This window comes from Gadus macrocephalus, chromosome 4 (genome assembly GCF_031168955.1).
Source record: "Gadus macrocephalus chromosome 4, ASM3116895v1".
NCBI lineage: Eukaryota > Metazoa > Chordata > Actinopteri > Gadiformes > Gadidae > Gadus > Gadus macrocephalus.
This window is the reverse complement of record NC_082385.1, coordinates 32,591,459-32,614,042: the sequence shown is the minus strand read 5'-3', so window position 1 is coordinate 32,614,042 and position 22,584 is coordinate 32,591,459. Positions and strand designations below refer to the sequence as shown.

Genomic DNA, 22,584 nt, shown 5'->3' with positions numbered 1-22,584 from the left:
GGTTAAAAATAAACGTTACTATACTAATATATTATATTAGATTAGATTAGATTAGATTAGATTAGGCTTTATTGATCCTTTTGGGATGACTCCCTCAAGGAAATTGATTGTCCAGTAGCTTACAGAAAGAAACACAACACAATATTAAATTATATACAATATAAGATAAAAAATACACTCTAAGATAACAATAAAAAGTAAAGTAAACAGTAAACAATAATTATAATATAAGATAAGATAAATAAACTCTTAACTAACTAACTATAAAAGTAAACAGTAAACAATAAACTCTTAGCTAATATAGAAAGTAATATTAGTAATATTATTAGTTATTAATTATTAATATTCTATAAGTAATATTCTATATACTCATTATATATATTATATTAGTAATATTCTATAAGTATTATTATACTAAGATATTATATTATATTAGTAATATTACATGGTTAATCAATGTATTTTTTGGCAGTACTATATTGTGTACATAGCTATTATATATTGTACATAACATATGGCCATATCAACCAGTTCTGGCATATAATTTCTATTTCCTTCTTATTCGTTTTCTTTCAGGACTTCGTTGAGTCTACTGCCACCAGCCCCCCCACCTCTCCCTCATGCTCCTCCACCCCAGGCACCTCTTCCACCACCCCAGACACCCCTTCCAAGTGGAGAGTGCCAGGGGGCAGGCGAGGCAAGAGGAGAACGAGGCAAAGTTGGCGAAATGGTGGAGAAGATGTGATTCTCCACCATTCTCTCAAAAGCTGAGAGAGTGTGTGTGTGTGTGTGTGTGTATTTATTTTTAGGTGTGTGTTTGTGTGTATTTTTAGATGCGTGGTTCAGTGTTTCTTATTTAAATAAAGGGTTTCTTCTAAAGTGTTCTTGTTCTTAACCGATTATTATCTAAGGGTGCACTCACACTAGGCCTTCTGGCCGTGGCCGTGGCTGTTTTAGCACCTAACCGTGCTCAAATCTGCCAGTGTGAGTGTGGCCAGTCTGGCAGGCCGGGCCAATTACAAAATATAAATACCATTTCAGGTTAAACATCTTTACAATGGGTCTTGCTCGTTGCCCGAGACAATGGCAGCCAGTCTGTCTCTTGTAACATTACCAGGGGTCTGGTTATCTGCTAGGGGGCACGGGGAGGCCATGATGACGTCACAGGGTAGGGGTGTCCCATTTGGTAGGGGATCGGTTAGGGTAGCAATGAGGGGTAGCAATGAGCATGAGCAATGAGGGTTAGGGTTGAGATGTAGGGTTGAGACAGTGAGCAAAGAAACGGGATTGGGCCTATGTGGATAACTAAGGGATAAGAACCTTACGGGAGGGTGATGATTGTTCCAGTTATAAATCAAACCCTCAGGCGTTACCAGGGAGACTAAATCATGGCTTGTAAAAATATATATATTTTGATTGTAAAACGCATGAAAATATAAATGAATGGTCTTAATTAATTTTCTTTGGCAAGTAACCATGGTGTAAGCGGGATAATGCCCTTCAAGGTGTCCATAATCATCATAATCCGTGTCGTCCATTAATTCCTGATTATGGAATTATTATTACATGGAATTTAGTTTCCCTGATGCCAGTAGGTTTGACTAATACCTGGAACAATCATTACCCTCCCGTAAGGTTCTTATGCAACGGAAACGTTGTTCACTCCTCCAGTAAATAGGACGGACCTTAGACACGACTTGGCAACAGGAGATATTCTAGTCCGCTCAGCTATAAGCCAGAGAGCTAACGTTATATGTAGATTTAAAGTCAGTTACACTGCGTACGGTTGACAAACAGTAAGTATAATTTGACAGTATGTTTAACAACAAGACTAGGTAGCTAACCAGCCATGTCATTGTCCCCAAATCAATATCATGATTTTCACAAACAAATTATCGGCCATGTGTAACGTTACCGTCGGCCACGGCATGAAGCAGCGAGTTGAACGGGATGCAAGATGATTGCTTATGAGATACAAAGTCTGTTTGCAATAAATTGTAGACAGAGGCTTTGACTGTGTTCCCGTTGCTATGGTTACTCATTTTAGATAGGCTGATGCAATACGCCAGCTAGCACATTAATTTAGAACAGTGAAGAGACAATTTGACTGGAACTGCTTAGTGGGTGTCCATATATCAGGGATTAATGGACACCCTGCATTAATGGACACCCCCCAGACCATGGTATAACTATTATTAATACTGTTAGTGTCATGATTATTATATGATTATGTCTAATAATCATCACAATAATAAATAATTGCATGAAAATAATAACACCTGTTGGATTTTATACAAGTAAGCTTAATTGTTTTCATAACAATATTAATAAACGTAACATGCATGATGTCAACCATCATCTTCATTCCCAGTAGGATTCGAATGGACTACCCCTACTGCTTTGTGGATGGACTTTCCCTCTAAATAGTTGGTGTGTTGTGATGAATCAAACTGAACAGAAACTTACACTTCTTTACACCCGGTTTCAGCCTCCGCACTCCACTGTTCTCCAGACTGGGGGTAAACAAAGTGAGAGCAGCATGTTGTCTTTAAATATGGAATCATCACATTCATAATCTGCTGTCTCATAGCTTTCTCCATTTAAACCATTTAATACAGCAGGTGGTTGAATCCTTGTCTGAGAAATTTTCACTGGGTGGGGAGCTGTCCTCTCCATACCTGAGAGTGTCCAGTCTCCAGCGTGGATCCTCCAGTCCAGCAGAGAGCAGCGCAGCTCCAGAGTCTCCTGGGTGATTGTAGCTCAGGTCCAGCTCTCTCAGATGGGAGGGGTTGGAGCTCAGAGCTGAGGCCAGAGAACCACAGCCTTCCTGTGTGACCAGGCAGCCAGACAAGCTACACACACACACACGCTAGGGCTGTCACTTTTTCCAAAAATGAAATTCGAACGAATTTCGAATGTCCATAATTAATTCGAATACATTCGAATACATTCGACCCCCCCCCCATAGAACACGACAACAGTCTTGATTTTTGACGTATACCTACTGAATTCATAACAGCACAGGATAAAAACACATCTTTGATAACACATTTGTAAACACAACAAGAGGAAGCTCCGACACACAAGTGCGGCTGTCTTTTACACATTAACAATAACTGCTCGGAGCGCGATATGCGGAGCGCATGTCGTCCATGCGGACACAGCCTATATAAACGAACAATCTGTGAGGCCGACCTCCAACACGGCATGCTGCTCTTTTTATTCCTTACGGAAAGAAAATTACAAGTAGTCTCGCAGCTCTCCGTTACCGCTGCAGCTGCTTCTGTCAGCCGTGCTGTATAAGTCCCCAAACAGGCTGCCCATCGCGCCCAGCGCAGCAGCGGACATTTCTCCCTGTCGTGTGCGATCAGTTTCGGTCTCCGTTTCAATGAGCTCGTGTGAGAGGCTTTCAGTCACGAGATGTTTCTGTGCAGGGGAAAGGTGGACTAACCGGGAGAAGCGGGGATCTAGGAGGGCCGCTTTATTGAGGAGAAGCCACTCGCCGCTCTCTTCTTTATAGCGCATTTTTACAGTTCGAATGGAGAATTACACTTCGAATTCGAACTTTTCACCCCACCTTCGAACCAGTGTTGTTTTTGGCAGGCATTTTAGATTTAGTTTTAGTCTTAGTCTTTTTGACGAAATGCTTCTTAGTTTTAGTCCCATTTTAGTCATTTCTATCTTTGAAAGTTTTAGTCTAGTTTTAGTCTGACGAAAACTCAAAAGGTTTTAGTCTAGTTTTAGTCTGACGAAAACTCGTCGGACTGTCGCACTCGTCGCACACGGCACACTCGTGTGTGCCGTGTGCGTGCAGGCGCAGCTGCGCGCGAGCGAGGCTTTTAGTGTGTGATGGGGGCGTGACCATAGACATCTATATGATGTCTATGGGCGTGACTGTTAGGACAAGCAGCTGGCTCCATTTCTCCATTTCCTTTCCGCATATTATAGTTGGCGGGAAAAAAGCATGTTTTGAAACTTTGTTCGTCCACTCACTAACAATTTAGTCTCGTCTAGTTCTCGTCTGACGAAAATGTCTACATTTTTCGTCACATTTTAGTCTTTATATGGCTTTGGTGACGTTCGTCTTAGTCTCATTTTCGTCATGGAAAAAAGGGGTCTGACGACTCATTTTCGTTTTCGTCTTGCCTGACGAAAACAACACTGCTTCGAACGAATATTCGAACTTCGAATAAAAAGTGACAGCCCTAACACACACACACGCACACACACTTTGTTCAATCTGAATTCTAATATAGAGTATTACATATTTGGCAATCTGTCAATCTTTTGAAACTCTTCTGTTATGGAACCTTGCGTTGTAACTGTTTGCACATTGAGTACAACTGACCTGAGAGTTTCCAGTGTACAGTGTGGACTCCTCAGTCCAGCAGAGAGCAGCTTCACTCCTGAATCCCGCAGATCATTGGTACTCAGGTCCAGCTCTTTCAGGCTAGTGGAGCTGAGAACTGAGGCCACAGCTTCACAGCATCTCTCTGACAGATAACAGCCATTGAGCCTTCACGCAAAATAAACATGAACATGTTAGGAATTTTGTGGGGCTTGTCCCCAATATTTTGGTAGCCAAACTATTCTTCGTTAGTTTTGTATTTCGACATTAGAACATTATTCAAATACTTCAGTACCATTTTGACACACGTCTTGTGTTAGAATTGGCAAGACCGACAGAGCTGTTGTCAAGATGTCAAATCAGCAGTGCTGGCATACTTTAAACCAAATGGTGCTGATAATAATGATAGAAATTATCAAATTTTTTAAAGTGTTCTAGGGTTCTCCCCAGGATTTTATTGACATGATGGTGCCCACACTTCAGTTCATAAGTCAGGTTCATAAAGGTTTATCTGCGATAAAGTAAATTATCCCACTTATTTCACGGCTACTTACTAAAGAAATCATTCATTTGAAAAAAACATGGTGGGGCTTTCACTATTCAGTGGATATTAGGGATGGGCGTGAGGAATCGATTACTCGAGTACTCCTCGTAACAAATGAACTCGGTTGGTGGACAGGCAAACTCGAGTTTGCATATACACACACAAACAAAGTTTTCTGAAGCAAATGTATCAATTGTCTGTGCGGCGCCCCTAACGCATGCCGTGGGCACAAAGCAAATTAAATGTATCAAATTTATGTGTGGGGCGTGCCGTGCCGTGTGCAGCACGCCAGAATTAAAAAAGTTAAGAGATGGCGGTTAAAGCAAAGCGCAGCGAAGAATTGAAATACTTTACAGAAATAGGAGATCATAAGGTGAAATGTAAAATATGCCAAGCGAAATCGAGCTACCTGAGTACTACAAGTACTATGCGGCAACATATGCTCCTGAAACACAACGGTGAGTTCGGGAAAGCAGACCCGCAGAAACCAAGTGTGTCGGCTATTTTAACCGCCGCAAGACGCAGCTGTAATCCCGGCCGTGTAGAGAAGATCACAACGCTGAGTATTTCCATAGTCCATTTGCTGCCGTTTTATTTGCAGCTTTAAATTATTTTCAATGGTTAGGCTACTTGTTTCGTTTTTGTTTTTTTTAAACCGTTACAGGCCTTGATTCAACGTGATTTAAATTGTGAGACGCATTTTATTTTTCTAAGGAAAATGTGTTTTGAACGTTTGCAAAAATAAATAATGAATACTCTGATAACTCTGACTGTTTTGATGGAGAATAAGCATTACATGTTTGGTTGGTAACATTGCCGTCATTCATTAGGCCTATTCCTGCTGCAGATGCGTTGCATTCTAAAAATAGATTTGATTAAACGAGTACTCGATTGATCCTCGAGGAATTCCTTCGATCACTCGAGTTTGGAATTTACTACTCGTGCCCATCCCTAGTGGATATGTACTAAAGGAGACATATTATGGTGTTTTCCCAACAAGTAAACATAATATATGAGTTCCAGAAAACAGAGGGGTTCCGCTATCCCCCTCTGTTTCAGTCCCTTCAGAATGTGCTGTTTCTGATGTCTGTAGCTTTAATGCAAATTAGCTGCTGCCCATTGACCAATGAGCTGTCAGACTGAACCACAGCATGGAGGAGAAGTGATTGCCGTTTGCAGACTCCTGGAGTTCTATATCTATATAATAAAATATTAATAATATTATATATATATATATATATATATATATATATATATATATATATATTATCACGGCCAAAAGCTATGTGCGCCTCGGATGATATTATGCATCATAAAGACTGCGTCTGACGTCTCTGGTACTTCCACAACAAGTAAAGACTCGTGGTGGGGGATATCTCGGCCATGGTTGAGAAGAATTGGGGAAAATAAACTTTGGCCTTGACTCTCTGAAGTCCATGAACCGCGCCCGGACTGCCGCTGAGCTCCTGCCGCCGGAGCTACCCTTCCACTGGTCCACAAAATCTTAGCTTTGCTTTGATTGGAGGGAGATGGGGAATAGGGAGGTAATATTCAATTGTACCCCCTTCCTACGTAGGAGGGGGCACCGCGTCTTCTGGGATTTTATACATGGTGGTGCTTTCACTGGTCAGTTGATATTATGTTTTAAAGGCTGTGTTGCAGTGTTAATTTTACAACAAATTTGTGCAATTTGCTTGTTGGTAATAAATATTTAAACTGTTATCCATTGTATTTAATGTTGTTAGGTATCACGAAACGGAATGTAATGCGAAAAAGTAGGTACTATTTCTCATTTCTCCCAGAATGCATTGCATGACGTCACGTTGGGGAGAAACGGACCAAAGCCGCATTGAGACCCTTGAGAGTAGTGATTAGTAAGAGAGTGTTCAGCAGATTATACAGATACATAGATAAATACATAGTTATTATATATAGTTAGTATATGCTACACGTAAACCTTAAGCTTTAGAATATATAGGCCTAGCATATCGGATTATCAAAAATTGTTAAGTGTGTGCGTGTGTGTGTCGTCATGTAAGCTAAATACTGATTGTCTTGGCTTGCATCCATGCAATATTGTAATGTTATAGGTCTACTGCAAAATGTAAATCGGTATTGCGCAACAATCGGGAGATGGAGAGCCCCGAATATTGAAGGGTATTTTGCACGATGGGTAAAATAAAGCTTAGAAATAAACACATGGCAAAGATGTTGTTACTGGAGCTAGTACGCTACCATCAAAACGTGGGTTAACTAATCGGAAATCTCTTTATAACGTCGGGGGTTAGATTTAATCAGGGATTATCTGGGGGGGATTTCACAGATGGGACTGGCAAGTTAGCCCATAGCTAGCATTATGGCTTCTATTTCTACATCTTCTCACTAAGTTTACCGGTACTTCTGAATGACATAATCGCTGTCACTAGATATAAAGCAAACGTTGACTTTCACTCTGTGCTATTCACTGACACTAAAAATAAATAAAAGTGTCGTTATTGTATGTACTGCTGTTCATTGACTAGCTCCAGCGCTCGTTGCTGCGTTGCTAAATGATAGCCACTCTCCACTCATTCTCCTCTGATCATGCATTTAATTGGCTTTGACCGCCATCAGTTCTCGGTAATTCCTCATTCGCCCTCTCACGTCTGACAGGTTCGAAATTATACTGCTGTGGGCCATCAAACATGTTATTTGTGGTTCTTGCCACTTCTTAGACACGATAGTTCTAGTACTAGGCTGAGGCTACCTTCCACCACGTCTCCCCAACGTGATGTCATCGCCGAATGGCGTTAGAAAACACTGTTACTGCCAAAAACTGGACTTTAACACTATTTTGCAGACATTTTATAAATGATATACATATTTTGAGTGCTTTATGTAGCCATCAATCAAAACTTACGGTTAACCTGCAGCTAGGCCTTTAAGGTCTTCTGGGGTTCTATACATGGTGGTACTTTCACTGGTCAGCTGCAGCCAGAGAAGAGAAGTTGTGGCGAGCGGGGGCCTAATAGTTTTAATAATATTTCAATGTTTGAATGAGGGAGAACTATATCAAAAGGTCTAACTACAAATAAAAACAGGTAGGCCCATGAATGCCCATATTTCCTTGGTTATATCGATTTTCATCATCAATTGAAGAGACGTTGAGCGAAAGTTATGAGTTAGATCTTTAAATGTGAATGCTTGTAATGTGTCAACAAGTAATAGTAGATGTCAAAAGGATATTAACATGTTCAACAACATGAATTGAAATTCCCCGAAAAAGACAAAAAAGAGTTCTTCCCCAAATTTTTTTTAAGAAGACGCATGTTTAACTACATGATTAAGAGTTGCCCTAAAAAGACAAAATAAATCTTTGCAAGAAAGTTTTAGGAAGAGCCATGTTTAACAACATGCATTAAGATTGCCCTAAAAAGATTTTAAAAAAAGTTCTTCCCAAAAAAAGTTTTAGGAAGAGGCTGTTATTGAACTTTACTGAATTCTAAAGTTAGCCTTACCTTCTGACTACATGATAATTAGTAGAATAAGAATGTAATGCAACGTACATCACGTTCAGAAACAAAAGTTAAAATGTAATGTACACATTCTACTGTCATGGCAACATTTCCTTTTGTATTCATTTAGAGCTGTGAACTTTTATGGATTTAAATCTGTAAGCCTCTTAACTACCCCCGTATGGTATAAGGGGGACTGTAGGAGGGCACTTTTATGATGTTAGTATTTATAATTAAACATTGCAAGCATATTGATGAACAAGAATGTCCACCTGAACAACAAGGTGTAACTTTCCATTGATACCAGAGTCATGAATGTGTTAGCGCATTGAATTGTTAATTGTAGCGCACCTGAGAGTTTCCAGTCTACAGAGCGGATTCCGAAGTCCATCAGAGAGCAGCATCACTCCTGAATCCTGCAGATCATTGGTACTCAGGTCCAGCTCTCTCAGACTAGAGTTGATGAGGAGAACTGAGGCCAGAGCGTCACAGCATCTCTCTGACAGCTTACAGCCATTCAGCCTACACACAAAAAAACAGAATGGAAATGAGTTAATCCTATGAATATTATGCATTTAGTTTATTTATTAAGAACTGTTAATTTTTATGGATTTATATCTACCACCAACCCTTAAATGGTGGACGGTGTGTGTGTGTGTGTGTGTGTGTTGGGAGGGGGGCACTATTATTAAATTGTGTGTTGATATTTATATTTATAATAGAAGTTTTGCAAGCAAATGGATGCATTTGCATATATATTCACAGAGTTATACGATAATATATTTAGATGTAATCTAGGATATTCTCAAACAAGGGGGCGGTAGTTAAAGGTTGTATCAGCGATTCTGGTTGCCCTGATTTCCATTGCGAGATTCCAAACAAACAGAGCCAGCTAGCCCCTCCCTCCCGTGTTTTGAAAATGATCATGGACGCGCATTTTTGGGACGGGCAGCTAGCGGATCGTGAGGAAAAAGCTGATGAATGTGATACTTTATGTTTCAATCAGAATCGCTGATACGTTTACGTTTAAATTGTCTTCTGATATGGAACCTTGTGTCACTGTTTGCACATTGAAGGTCCCATGACATGCCACCAGGTGTGAGTGTGATTAGCCTTACAAGCCGTTTTGAAAATCTGCCCCTTATGACATCACAAGTGGGCGTGTCCACCTAGATGGATAGATCAGTCTACCAGCCTACCCAGTGGACTGTAGCAAACATCTAGGTCAGGGATGCCAGGGTGAAATTGGTCTGGGGGCCAGATTTTTTTCAAGTGAGACCTCAGGGGGCCGGATTACACTTTCGGACTGAAAAGGCCTGAAAAGGCCAAACACTGACTCAACACATGGATAGGTAGGCTATTTTAAATTATGCTTGAAGGCCTAGACATCAAAAATAAATTGCATTGGCCCCAACATAGCCTCACAATGAGGCCTACAATTACATGGCCTAAAGCAGGAGACAGCTCCCCTCTAAACGCTTAACATTTTCCGATCCATGCAAGTAGCCTACATTTATAAATGAGAAATGCAACAAAATAGACTAGGGGCCAACAAAACACATTTCCTATAAATAACACAAGTGTAAACTGTTTATTACTTTTATTTTATTTATTGAAGGCTTGCCTAGGTGAACTAGGCGATCGCCTAGGGCGGCAAATGCGTTGGGGGCGGCAAAAGTGTTGGGGGCGCCCCCTGGTGGCGGCCTTAATTAATGAATTAATTTTAATGAAACAAGCGTGTTTTCTAAACACGTTTCAAAATGGAATGGAGAATGGGTGATGAACAGTTATTGAATCGTAACAGACCAGCAGCAGTAACAGACCAACTGACGGATTCCAAAAAAAAAAAAATTATATATTTTTATTTTTTTGATAAAAATTAAATAAATACATATATTCTCCCCTTATCACCCGCGGGCCGGATGTGACATACAGTCGGGCCGTGTCCGGCCCGCGGGCCGTTACCCTGGCATCCCTGATCTAGGTGGACACGCCCACTTAAGATTTTCAAGTCGGCTTGTAGCGCTAATCACACTCACACCTGGTGGCATGTCATGGGATCTTTGAGTAAAACTGACCTTAGAGTTTCCAGTTTACAGTGTGGACTCCACAGTCCATCAGATAGCAGCTTCACTCCTGAATCCTGCAGATCATTGGAACTCAGGTCCAGCTCTCTCAGACTAGAGTTGATGGAGAGAACTGAGGCCAGAGCTTCACAGCATCTCTCTGACAGCTTACAGCCATTCAGCCTTAACACAAAATAAACAGAACATGTAAGTTGAATTGTAACATGGATGAATGTTTTAGATGTAAAATGTAATGTAAAATATTATTTTAAACTAGAAAATGCATTTCCTGCAGAAAATGCAGTGAGTGCTGTAGTGGAAAGTGAGGTTGAAAACCTGTTTTAATAAAGACATAGTTTAAGAATGAAAGAAATGTTAAATGGCAAGTGCACCACTTGCACACCATTTAAAGATTTTAAAATGGTTGGAAACAAATAAAGTGACAGCTGAATGAAAAGCGCAAAGTATTGCTAAAAATGCAGAAATCTAAAATTAATTGAACTGAAGAATCTGAAAGGTCAAATGTATTGCCCTGCACTGCTGGTGTGTGTGTGTGTGTGTGTGTGTGTGTGTGTGTGTGTGTGTCTTTAAGAGAATAGCGAGCCAGTGCGTGATTAAAAGTAGCCCAATAGAGCGGGAAAGAACGCCCAATCTGGCAACACTGCCTTAACATCCTCCAAGAGTAGCCCAATCCGGCGGGAAAAACCGCCACCCAATCTGGCAACACTGCTGAACGTCCTCACGCTCCAGCCTCAACGCAAATCAATGAGACCAACTGAAAACAAAGCCAGTATGAAACTTAAATGGTAATTATGAAGAAAGTATAAATGATATTGAAATCCGTTTGGATATTATTGAAGACACAAGTGTCTAGATTTGTTAAATGGTTTGAACGAAGGTAAACGGTTGAAAAATGATTGAGTTACGATTTCTTAAGAAGTAGGAGTGTCATAGTCTGGCTATTGCCAGACCCAGCTCAATCGTAGGTTGCATGTTGGTCTCATGGACCTATTAAAGAAAGGAAAGCGGATTAAAAAATGGCGCCCATTCATTCCTATGAAAACCGCTCAATGGCGCAGGGCAACAGCAAGGAGGGATTTGCTTCCGCATCGTGGGAGCCAGCCACGCCCTAGTGCACGACGTGCCGAATGCAGAAATATTCTCATTGTCTAGCAAGCGAGAGATCTGTCTACACATCCCTCGGCGACTTTAAGTGATAAAAAGTCAACACAGTGCCTAAAAACCATCAACGTCATTCATGTTAGGTAAAGGGAAAAACTCTCGGATGCCAGGTCGAAACAACATTTGTTTCACTTTGACTCCTTTCAGCTGCCCACCCCACCTTCTCCAGCAAAAAAAATAAAAATACAACGGCTAATGAAACGCTTGAGGTGGCGTTTTGAAAAGAGAAAACGTACATTTTATTAGTACATGGCCTAAAGATAATTATGAGCCTTTGATTGATATCCAGACATTTTTTGTGGAGACACATTCCTGTTCCCCACTTGTATTGGAGTGAACGGAGATATCTACTTCTGGGCCCCTTGAATCGAGGGACCCGTCCACAGCCCACTTAAACAGCTGCAATACCAGGCTTGGCTGCTGAGCACTGGTGGATTGCGGAAGTATGCACTTCTCCTGGGGGGCTGGTTGGTCTGGGGCAGGGCCGTTTCTAGGTTTCTGAAATATCCGGGGCTTAGCCCAGAGGGAAAGGGAAAATGCGCGCGTAGTGCGCGTCAAATCTTTTTGTATGCTTTATTGCACATGCACATTTTTTCATAATGCTTTACCTAAATACACAAAATATGCAGTTTATTATTGCTTTAAATAGCTACCTGACTGCTGTGCTGGTTATCCCCAAACATCTAAAGTTCCATTTAAGTTATTTCAGAGTAAAATGAATACAATTAATCACGCGATTAATCACATTAATGTCATAGTTAACTCAGGATTTTTTCTATACTAAATATCCCTTGATTTCTTTGTCCCATAAATTTTTCTAATGTTAATGCTCTTATCAACATGGAGAAGTGCATCGGCCTGCCTTGTGCAAATGTTTTTTTATTGATAACAACATTGGCATATACTGATCAAAACAGTACGATACAAAAAAAAAAGCCTATAGTGCAATTAAACGATGAACATACAAACATACTGCCTTGAACATAGCAGTCAGGCTACTGCTTCTTTGTTTTGAGCCAAAGGAAAAATAAAATAAAAAAATATTGGTTTGCGTTAACGCCGATAATACCGCGTTTAACTGACAGCACTAATATATATATATATATATATATATATATATATATACACAAAAAAAATTAAACGCAAATTATTATCTTTTTTTAAATATGATTCGGGGGTAATTAAATAATATTAGCCCCGGATAAAACAGCCTAGCGATGCCACTGGTCTTGGGAAGCTGCCGTAATTTTCTTCAGCACAAGAGGCGTGATCAACGGGCCTAGTTCAACTGACTCTGTACGTGATTGGCTGCTTGCCGTCATTGTGTAAAACCAGCCAATAGCGCGCCAAGGGGAAAAGCAAGCTTGGTGATTGGCTCCCGCAAAAACGTATCGGAAGCAGAAAGAAACGTATTGCTCTTCTCCAGACCCTTGTGCAGGGTGAACTCAAATTGCCGGCAGAATGGGCGTGGCAACCCAGTCTAGGAGTGTCAGAATGGGCAGACGTCTTCAATGAAACCAGCTGAAAACGCTAACTTAAAACTGTGATTCTGAAGAAAGTTTAAATGATATCGAAATTCCATTTAGATATTATTTTACAAGTGTGTAGATTTGTTAAATGGTTGAACGAAGAACAACGGTTGAAAATCGATTTAGTTATGCCTTAAACAGTTGAAGTACCAGAGGAAATGGGACTCCCAAGTTAAAAAACAGTGGAAAAAGCTGAATAGTTAAAAAAGTTGAAAGAGTTGAAAAACGTTGTAGCCATCATGTTGTTAAAGAGCTGAACGTTTTGATAGTTGAATGGTTTCTGTAGCTGAAAGTATGGCGGAGGAGTTGAAGACCAAAAAACTTGCAGAATTCTCTACTTTCAGAGAATGGGCGCACAGCTCTGGTGTGTGCATTGTAATACATATTAGTAAACCTATAGAGACGTTTTGTATACTATTATTACTTCTATATTATAGCATTATCTACATTATGTTGTGTGTATTGTTAGAATTTTTTTTGTGAACTTACAGAGATTTTTTGGAGGCTTTACACACTGGTAGTAGCCTCAGAAGACCCTCCTCTGAAGCTGAGTATTTCTTCAGGTCAAACACGTCCAGCTCCTCTTCTGATGACAGTAAGATGAAGACCAGAGCTGACCACTGAGCAGGAGAGAGAGATTCTGTGGAGAGACTTCCTGATGTCAGGGACTGTTGGATCTCCTTCACTAGAGAACGGTCGTTCAGCTCATTCAGACAGTGGAACAGATTGATGCTTCTCTCTGGAGAGAGATTTCCACCTATCTTCTGCTTGATGTAATCGACTGTTCTCTGATTGGTCAGTGGGCCAATTCCTGTCGTTCCCAACAGACCTCGTAGGATAATCTGATTGGTCTCCAGAGAGAGGCCCAGGAGGAAGCGGAGGAACAAGTCCATGTGTCCGTTATCACTCTGTAAGGCCTTGTCCACACACTTCTGGTAGAGGAGGAGAAGTTCCTCTTCCCTGGAGGTTCGTTTTTCTTCCGAGAGTGGATTGACACCAATGTCAAGGAAGGCAAGTACGTAATAAAGGGCAGCCAGAAACTCCTGGATGCTCAGATGGACAAAGCAGAACACCTTGTCCTGGTACAGACCACACTCCTCTTTGAAGATCTGGGTGAACACCCCTGAGTAAACTGAGGCTGCTCTGATATCAATGCCACACTCTGCCAGGTCTGCCTCGTAGAAGATCAGGTTGCCTTTTTCCAGCTGGTTAAAAGCCAGTTTTCCAAGAGAAACAATAGTCTCCTTGCTTTCAGAACTCCAGTATCGATTTTGTTCAGCCCTCCCATGATACTTCCTGTCCCCCTGTATGGACTGAACCCTCAGGAAGTGGCTGTACATCTGAGTCACGGTCTTGGGCATCTCTTCTCCTCCCTCAGATGTTTTGAATAAGTCCTCCAGAACTGTAGCAGTGATCCAACAGAAGACTGGGATGTGACACATGATGTGGAGGCTTCGTGATGCCTTGACATGGGAGATGATTTTTCTGGCCAGGATCTGATCTTTAAATCTCTTCTTGAAGTACTTGTTCTTCTGTGGGTCGGTAAACCCTCTTACTTCTGTCACCTTGTCAACACACTCAGCAGGGATCTGATTGGCTGCCGCAGGGCGTGTGGTTATCCAGATGTAAGCAGAGGGAAGCAGGTCGCCCCTGATGAGGTTTGTCAGCAGCACGTCCACTGAGGTCGGCTTTGTAACATCAGTCCAGATGTGGTTGTTCTGGAAGTCCAGAGGAAGTCGACACTCATCCAGACCATCCAAGATGAAGACGACTTGGTACTGGTCATATCTGCAGATTCCTGCTTCTTTGGTTTCAAAAAAGAAGTGATGAAGAAGTTCCACCAAGCTAAACTCTTTCCCTTTCAGTAAATTCAGCTCTCTGAAAGTGAAGGTAAATGTGAAGTGAATGTCGTGGTTGGCTTTTCTTTCAGCCCAGTCCAGAGTGAACTTGTGAGTCAAGACAGTTTTACCAATGCCGGCCACCCCAGTGGTCATTATTGTTCTGATTGGTTGATCTTGCCAAGTAAAGGGATTAAAGATGTCTTCACATTTTATTGGTGTTTCCTCCTTTACTGTTTTCCTGGAAGATGTTTCAATCAGCATGACCTCATGTTCCTTGTTGACCTCTCCACTTCCTCTCTCTGTGATGAAGAGCTCTGTGTAGAATTCATTCAGACCTGTTGACGGTCCTTCTTTAGCGATTCCTTCAACCACAGACCTGAACTCCTTCTTTATACGAGACTTGATTTTACGTTGGCACTCGACAACAACAGTTCCTAAATCAGAAAAAAAACAGAGGACATATTCTAAATTATACTTCACAGGCAATATGATTTATAGTATTATAAAAAAAATATTCATTAGATGTTCGTTGTATACTTGGACAAAATGATTTCAAGAGTTAATTATTTTCTGGAAATACAGAAAAACAATCACGTCAGTGTACCATTTCTACATGGCTGCTATCTTGAAGGTCTACTGAAATCCAAGTATCCAAGTAGTTTAGCCTGCTTTTGTGTGATTCTGCAGAATATATTCATTGAGTGTGTTATTGGCGGGTTAGGGTTTTTTCGTTCCACGGAAATTCGATAGTGAAGGTAAATGTTCAGACCGCGAGTCATTCAGTAGACCCCTCAGATAGCCTACCCAACCTACCTGGATTGAACCATATAACATGATAACCCTACCATAACCAGATATATCACTATTTGACCTGATACCCCCCACAATAAACCTACATATCTGGATCAAACCATTTGACCTGATGCTTCCACAATAAACCTACATGTCTGGATCAAACTATTTGACCTGATAACTCCACAATAAAATTACATATCTGGATCAAACCATTTCATCTGCAAGAGGAAACGTATCTCCACATGAAAAGTTAGAAATGTAGAAATCTTACATTATGAAATTAACAAACATCTCTGCCCTAACCCAGTGCTGACGTCCACACTTCACTTCATTCACTTTCCCGTAACAATTATTCCTGGTTAACGTGCTGAAATGTCACTGGGTGGAAGAAAAGCCCTTACGTTATTTTTGCTGTTCAAATGGCTTTAAATAGTCCAAAGAAGGGCTGCACAATAAATCCATATTAATATCTATCCCGATAAAATGTGCCGCGACTCTGTCCACTCTGCAGCCAATCACGGCTGGGATTAAACTCTTTTTTAATAAGGCTAATCAAGCTGTTGAGAACTCTAGCTATACTTCAAACACAAGAACGCACAATTTGTTGTTACCTCAATTTGTTGTTGGTCTCTCAACTGCTCTTCAAATAAGTCTTGCTTCTCTTTTCAGAGTAAGACTATTCTGCCCTTCAAATGACGAGTCTCTTACCGCCCCACAGTGTTTCAGCCAGCTCCTCCTGGTTCATCTCCATCAGGCAGAGCTTTGCAATGCCTACTACTCCCTCTATGGCGCCCCTCCTCTGCTCCTCTTTCTTCAAATCCAACTCCACCTCCTCCTCTATCTCACTCTCTGTGCATTGTGGGTAATCTGGGAAGAGAATCCCCCAGAGCTTCTTCAGCTCCTTGTCTAGAAAAGCGTGTGCGTTCTCCTCAGCCCTCTAGAACAGAAAAAAACATTGATAAGAACTTTACCCGGAACTAACTGGGGACATAGGAAGCATCTGTCCTGGATTAACTTGCCACTGTTCTAAAGAGGGAAGCCAAATGTGGAAGTCAAATGTCTTGCTGGACAGTTACACACCTTAATCAGCTCTGTTTGATGCTGCTGTAGAGACTGAGCACTGATAACCTTTGACCTCTCCTTGTATTGTCTGTTGAGAAAACACAGACACACAGGATCTAATGTATTTTTCCTGACTCCTAAAAATCAGTTTCAGTATCAGTACAGTCGAATAAGAACTAACTGGTCCGTTTTCATCTTCTGTTTGGAACTCCTACCTCTCCTCTCTGGAGGGGCGACCATCTTTAAACGTAGCAGGGTGATCCATAGAGCGGTCACTCTTCATGGAGACACAGCTGGGTCCAGGGGAGTCTGCTCTCTCTTGTATCTTCCTAGAAAAAGAAAAACACCATCTGGAAGTAAGGATTTGTGGATATTGGTAAAGGTTTAAATGTATCTAATAAATGCTCACCTTTTCTTGGCAGGTTGTTGACCTCGATCTTTAAACGTAGCAGGGTGATCCATGTAGTGGTCACTCTTCATGGAGACACAGCTGGGTCCAGGGGACTCTGCTCTCTGCTGCTGGACTCTTATAAAAGAACAGGAACCAAGAATATCCATGTATGATAGATACTGCATTTTTTTATCATCTCTGATCAATCCTAACTAGGGCTGTAATGATACACCAACTCACGATTCGGTTTGTAACACAATTTTTGGCCCACGGTTCGATACATCCCACGATTTCTTTTAATTTAAAAAGCATTTTATTTAAACAACACTTGTATAACAATTAACTTAATGTACCATTTAATAACAAATAATTTGGAACACTGAACAGATTTGAACAGAATGAATACTATTAAAGTATAGCAAAATGATATATATAAATAAATAACCAAGGATTGCAGTTGGCAAAAACCCTCAACTAGTTTTGTGATCTAGGCTTACGCATTTGGAAATATTAATGTTGAATAAATAACTGTAATTCTAATAATTTGGTAGCACTAACCCGCGTTCACGCTAGAAACAACAATGCCGGTTAAAGTGACCTGCATAGGTTTAGTTTTCCGTAAAATATCTTATTATCGCTATGTATCTTAAATAATGACGTAATCAGGCTGAGTAAAATGCAACATGTTTAATAGCCTAACTTACAAATATATGGGAAAAATCATGAACGTCTGATTCGCAATAACGAGGCATAGTATTACGAGTAGCGTATGTGTGTGCGCGAGAATAGCAGTGTGCATGTGTGTGTGTGTGAGTGACGTCAGCGAGTGAGTGGACAAGCGAGGAGAGCGAGCGGTAGTGTGTGTGTTTGTGTGTGTGTGTCTAGTGAAGAAACGAACGAGTCCGGTACAATAAAGTACCCATCCTGTCAATAATCGATGTCCACTTCATTTCGACCTATAAGCAGACCAGCTTCCGGTCAAATCACACAAAACACCAGAGACAGGGATCACACAGGCTATTTTTGCGCTCTTGGACCATTTTGGATAAATGTCGTTCATATTGCATATGAGGACTTCGCAGGCTGTGGAGAAATGCAATCCTCCGTAGCCACGGAGAGCTGTCATCACAGAGACGGCATCTCGTCGCAGACATACGGCATCGATAGGGGGAGCGGTGTGAGCAGACTATTATTTTGACCGATTATTAGCAAATTTCAATCTGACAATTTGACCAGAGTTAGAAAGGGCGTGTCGCGCTTCTGCCTTCTCACACCGCGAGACAGGTTCCTGGCTTTGAGTGTCGCGATTTCTGTTTCGATCCGCGTATCGTTACAGCCCTAATCCTTACCTTTTCTCAATAGACTGATTTCCATCTTTAAACGTAGCAGGGTGATCCATGGAGCGGTCACTCTTCAGGGAGACACAGCTGGGTCCAGGGGAGTCTGCTCTCTGCTGCTGGACTCTTCTAGAAGAACAGGAACCAGGATTATGAATGTTTGATGGATGCTGCATTTTTTTATCACCTCTGATCACTCCTTACTAGGGCTGTAATGATACACCAACTCACGATTTGGTTTGTATCACAATTTTTGGCCCACGGTTCGATACAACCCACGATTTTTTTTAATTTAAAAAGCATTTTATTTAAACAACACTCATATAACAATTAACTTAATGTACCATTTAATAACAAATAATTTGGAACACTGAACAGGTTTGAACAGAAAGAATACTATTAAAGTATAGCAAAATGAATAAATAAATAACCAAAGATTGCAGTTGGAGGATGCTTGCAGGTAGGCAAAAACCCTCAACTAGTATTGTGGTCTAGGCTTACGCATTTGGAAACATTAATGTCAAATAAATAATAGTAATTCTAATAGTTTGGTAGCACTAACCTGCGTTGTCGCTAGAAACAACGGTGCCAGTCAAAGTGACCTGCATAGGTTTTGTTTTCCGTCAAATATCCTATTATCGCTATGTAGCTTAAATAATGACGTAATCAGGCCGTATTGAAGGCAACATGTTAAATGGCCTAACTTTCAAATAGATGGGAAAAAACATGAACGTCTGATTCGCAATAACGAGGCATAGTGTTACGAGTAGCGTATGTGTGTGTGCGAGAATGGCAGTGCGCGTTTGTGTGTGTATAAGTGACGTCAGTGAGTGAATAGACGAGCACGGAGAGCGAGCGGTAGCGTGTGTATGTGTGTCTATTGAAGAAACAAACGAGTCCGGTAGAATAAAGTACCCATCCTGTCAATAATCGGTGGCCGCTTCATTCCGACCTGTAAACTGACCAACTGCCGGTCAAAGCACACAAGACACTAGAGACAGGGATCACACAGGCTATTTCTGCGCGCTTGGACCACTCTGGATAAATGTCGTTCATATTGCATATGAGGACTTCGCAGAATGTGGAGAAATGCAATCCTCCGTAGCCACGGAGAGCTGTCATCACAGAGAGGGCATCTCGTCACAGACTTACGGCATCGATAAGAGGAGCGGTGTCAGCAGACTATTATTCAGACCGATTATTAGCAAATTTCAATCTGACAATTTGACCGGAGAGTTAGAAAGGGCGTGTCGCGCCTCTGCCTTCTCGCACCGTGAGACAGGTTCCTGGCTTTGAGTGTCGCGATTTCTGTTTCGATCCGCGTATCGTTACAGCCCTAATCCTTACCTTTTCTCAATCGACTGATTTCCATCTTTAAACGTAGCAGGGTGATCCATAGAGCGGTCACTCTTCATGGAGACACAGCTGGGTCCAGGGGAGTCTGCTCTCTGCTGATGGACTCTTCTAGAAGAACAGGAACCAGGATTATGAATGTTTGATAGATGCTGCCTTTTTTATCATCTCTGATCAATCCTTACTAGGGTTTTAATGATACACCAACTCACGATTGGGTTTGTATCAACATTTTTGTCCCACGGTTCGGTAACATCCCACGATTTTTTTTAATTTAAAAATAATTTTATTTAAACAACACTTATATAACAATGAACTTAATGTACCATTTAATAACAAATAATTTGGAACCCTGAACAGATTTGAACAGAATGAATACTAGTAAAGTATAGCAAAATGAATGAATAAATAACCAAAGATTGCAGTTGGAGGTTGCTTGCAGGTAGGCAAAAACCCTCAACTAGTATTGTGGTCTAGGCTTACGCATTTGGAAACATTAATGTCAAATAAATAACAGTAATTCTAATAGTTTGTTAGCACTAACCTGCGTTGTCGCTAGAAACAACGGTGCCAGTCAAAGTGACCTGCATAGGTTTAGTTTTCCGTCAAATATCCTATCATCGCTATGCAGCTTAAATAATGACGTAATCAGGCCGTATAGAATGCAACATGTTTAATAGCCTAACTTTCAAATAGATGGGAAAAAACATGAACGTCTGATTCGCAATAACGAGGCATAGTGTTAGGAGTAGCGTATGTGTGTATGCGAGAATGGCAGAGCGCGTTTGTGTGTGTCTGAGTGACGTCAGAGAGTGAGTGGACAAGCGAGGAGAGCGAGCGGTAGTGTGTGTGTGTGTCAGTGTTTCCGCTAGAAGAAATTGGTGCCGGTCATGTGACCGGGAAGGTTTTATTTTACCGGTCAAATTGGAATAAAAACGGTCGGATATTGTCCGTGTTTATTGCACTTAAAAAAAATTGATAGGCAGGCTATATAAAGAAGAAGAAGTGTGTGATCATATTTTGATTCGCCATGGTTGTTAAATACCGGTGCTCCACAAAGCTTGCCGCCGGCTTTCGCTAGCTTGCCGCCGTTTAGTTCATAAACCTACGGTAGTCTATAGGGGAGCGTGTCTATGTTCCCCGAGTCCTATGTTCCCGCTCCCCGCGTTACGGCCATCCGGAGGAGCACAGAGCTTTTGGCCGAGATATTATTATACTATTATATTATATACTATTATATAAAGAGCTCCGGGAGTCGCAAACGGCAACAATCACTTTCTCCTCCATGCTGCAGTTCACCCCGGACTGCACTGCACTGAGTTGGCCGGTTGAACGCTGATTGGCTGTTACGTTAGACATGTCAATCTGTTGAACGCCGATTGGCTGTCATTACGCGAATGCCGCGTCAAAGTTTAAATATTTTTAAAGATTGATAGATTGCGGGGAACATAGGACCCCGCTTTTCCCAAAAAGGGTCCTATGCTCCCCGGTATGTATGGCTACAGGGGAATATAGGAACCTTTTTGGGGAAAACCGGGAACATAGGACCTGCTCAATTTTGTTCTGCTCAATGGTTGAATCTCCTCGTGACTAGTTGTTTGTATACAGCGCGCATGCTGTATGAGCGCAGGGTTGATGCGCACCACTTTTTTCTGTGGAGAACCAGCGCCTTGAACATTAAGCATAAAAGGAAACCGGATCGTTTTCGCCCGTTTCGGCTCCGTGTGGACGGGGCCTTATTTCCAATCGGTCATTCTGACCGGAGACATTTAGAATTTTCGGTCCTCCTCATTTTTTTCCGGTCAAAGACCGGTAATTACCGGACAACGGGAACTCTGGTGTGTGTGTGTGTCTAGTGAGGAAACGAACGAGTCCGGTAGAATAAAGTACCCATCCTGTCAATAATCGGTGGCCGCTTCATTCCGACCTGTAAACTGACCAACTGCCAGTAAAATCACACAAGACACTAGAGACAGGGATCACACAGGCTATTTTTGCGCGCTTGGACCACTCTGGATAAATGTCGTTCATATTGCATATGAGGACTTCCCAGGCTGTGGAGAAATGCAATCCTCCGTAGCCACGGAGAGCTGTCATCACAGAGAGGGCATCTCGTCACAGACTTACGGCATCGATAAGAGAAGCGCTGTCAGCAGACTATTATTTAGACAGGTTATTAGCAAATTTCAATCGGACAATTTGACCGGAGAGTTAGAAAGGGCGTGTCGCGCTTCTGCCTTCTCACACCGCGAGACAGGTTCCTGGCTTTGAGTGTCGCGATTTCTGTTTCGATCCGCGTATCGTTACAGCCCTAATCCTTACCTTTTCTCAATAGACTGATTTCCATCTTTAAACGTAGCAGGGTGATCCATGGAGCGGTCACTCTTCATGGAGACACAGCTGGGTCCAGGGGAGTCTGCTCTCTGCTGCTGGACTCTTCTAGAAGAAAAGGAACCAGGATTATGAATGTTTGATAGATGCTGCATTTTTATATCATCTCTGATCAATCCTTACTAGGGTTTTAATGATACACCAACTCACGATTGGGTTTGTATCAACATTTTTGGCCCACGGTTCGGTAACATCCCACGATTTTTTTTAATTTAAAAATAATTTTATTTAAACAACACTTATATAACAAT

At 41.5% G+C, this 22,584-nt stretch overlaps 1 protein-coding gene across 3 annotated transcripts in view; it reads right to left on the bottom strand.

Annotated features, from left to right (window-relative positions):
- The window catches only part of LOC132455344 (protein NLRC5-like), a 227,474-nt gene that overhangs the window by 180,491 nt on the left and 24,399 nt on the right, over nt 1-22,584 (bottom strand). For all 3 annotated transcript variants that reach the window (XM_060049154.1, XM_060049156.1, XM_060049155.1), the window contains exons 13-23: nt 22,265-22,381; nt 19,937-20,053; nt 18,602-18,718; nt 17,271-17,387; nt 17,077-17,190; nt 16,880-16,949; nt 16,508-16,736; nt 13,653-15,438; nt 10,465-10,635; nt 8,738-8,908; nt 4,349-4,516 (exon numbers count right to left, since the gene is read on the bottom strand). In XM_060049154.1, coding sequence (XP_059905137.1) covers nt 4,349-4,516; nt 8,738-8,908; nt 10,465-10,635; nt 13,653-15,438; nt 16,508-16,736; nt 16,880-16,949; nt 17,077-17,190; nt 17,271-17,387; nt 18,602-18,718; nt 19,937-20,053; nt 22,265-22,381 — 3,177 coding nt within the window. The remainder of the gene's footprint in view (nt 1-4,348; nt 4,517-8,737; nt 8,909-10,464; nt 10,636-13,652; nt 15,439-16,507; nt 16,737-16,879; nt 16,950-17,076; nt 17,191-17,270; nt 17,388-18,601; nt 18,719-19,936; nt 20,054-22,264; nt 22,382-22,584) is intronic.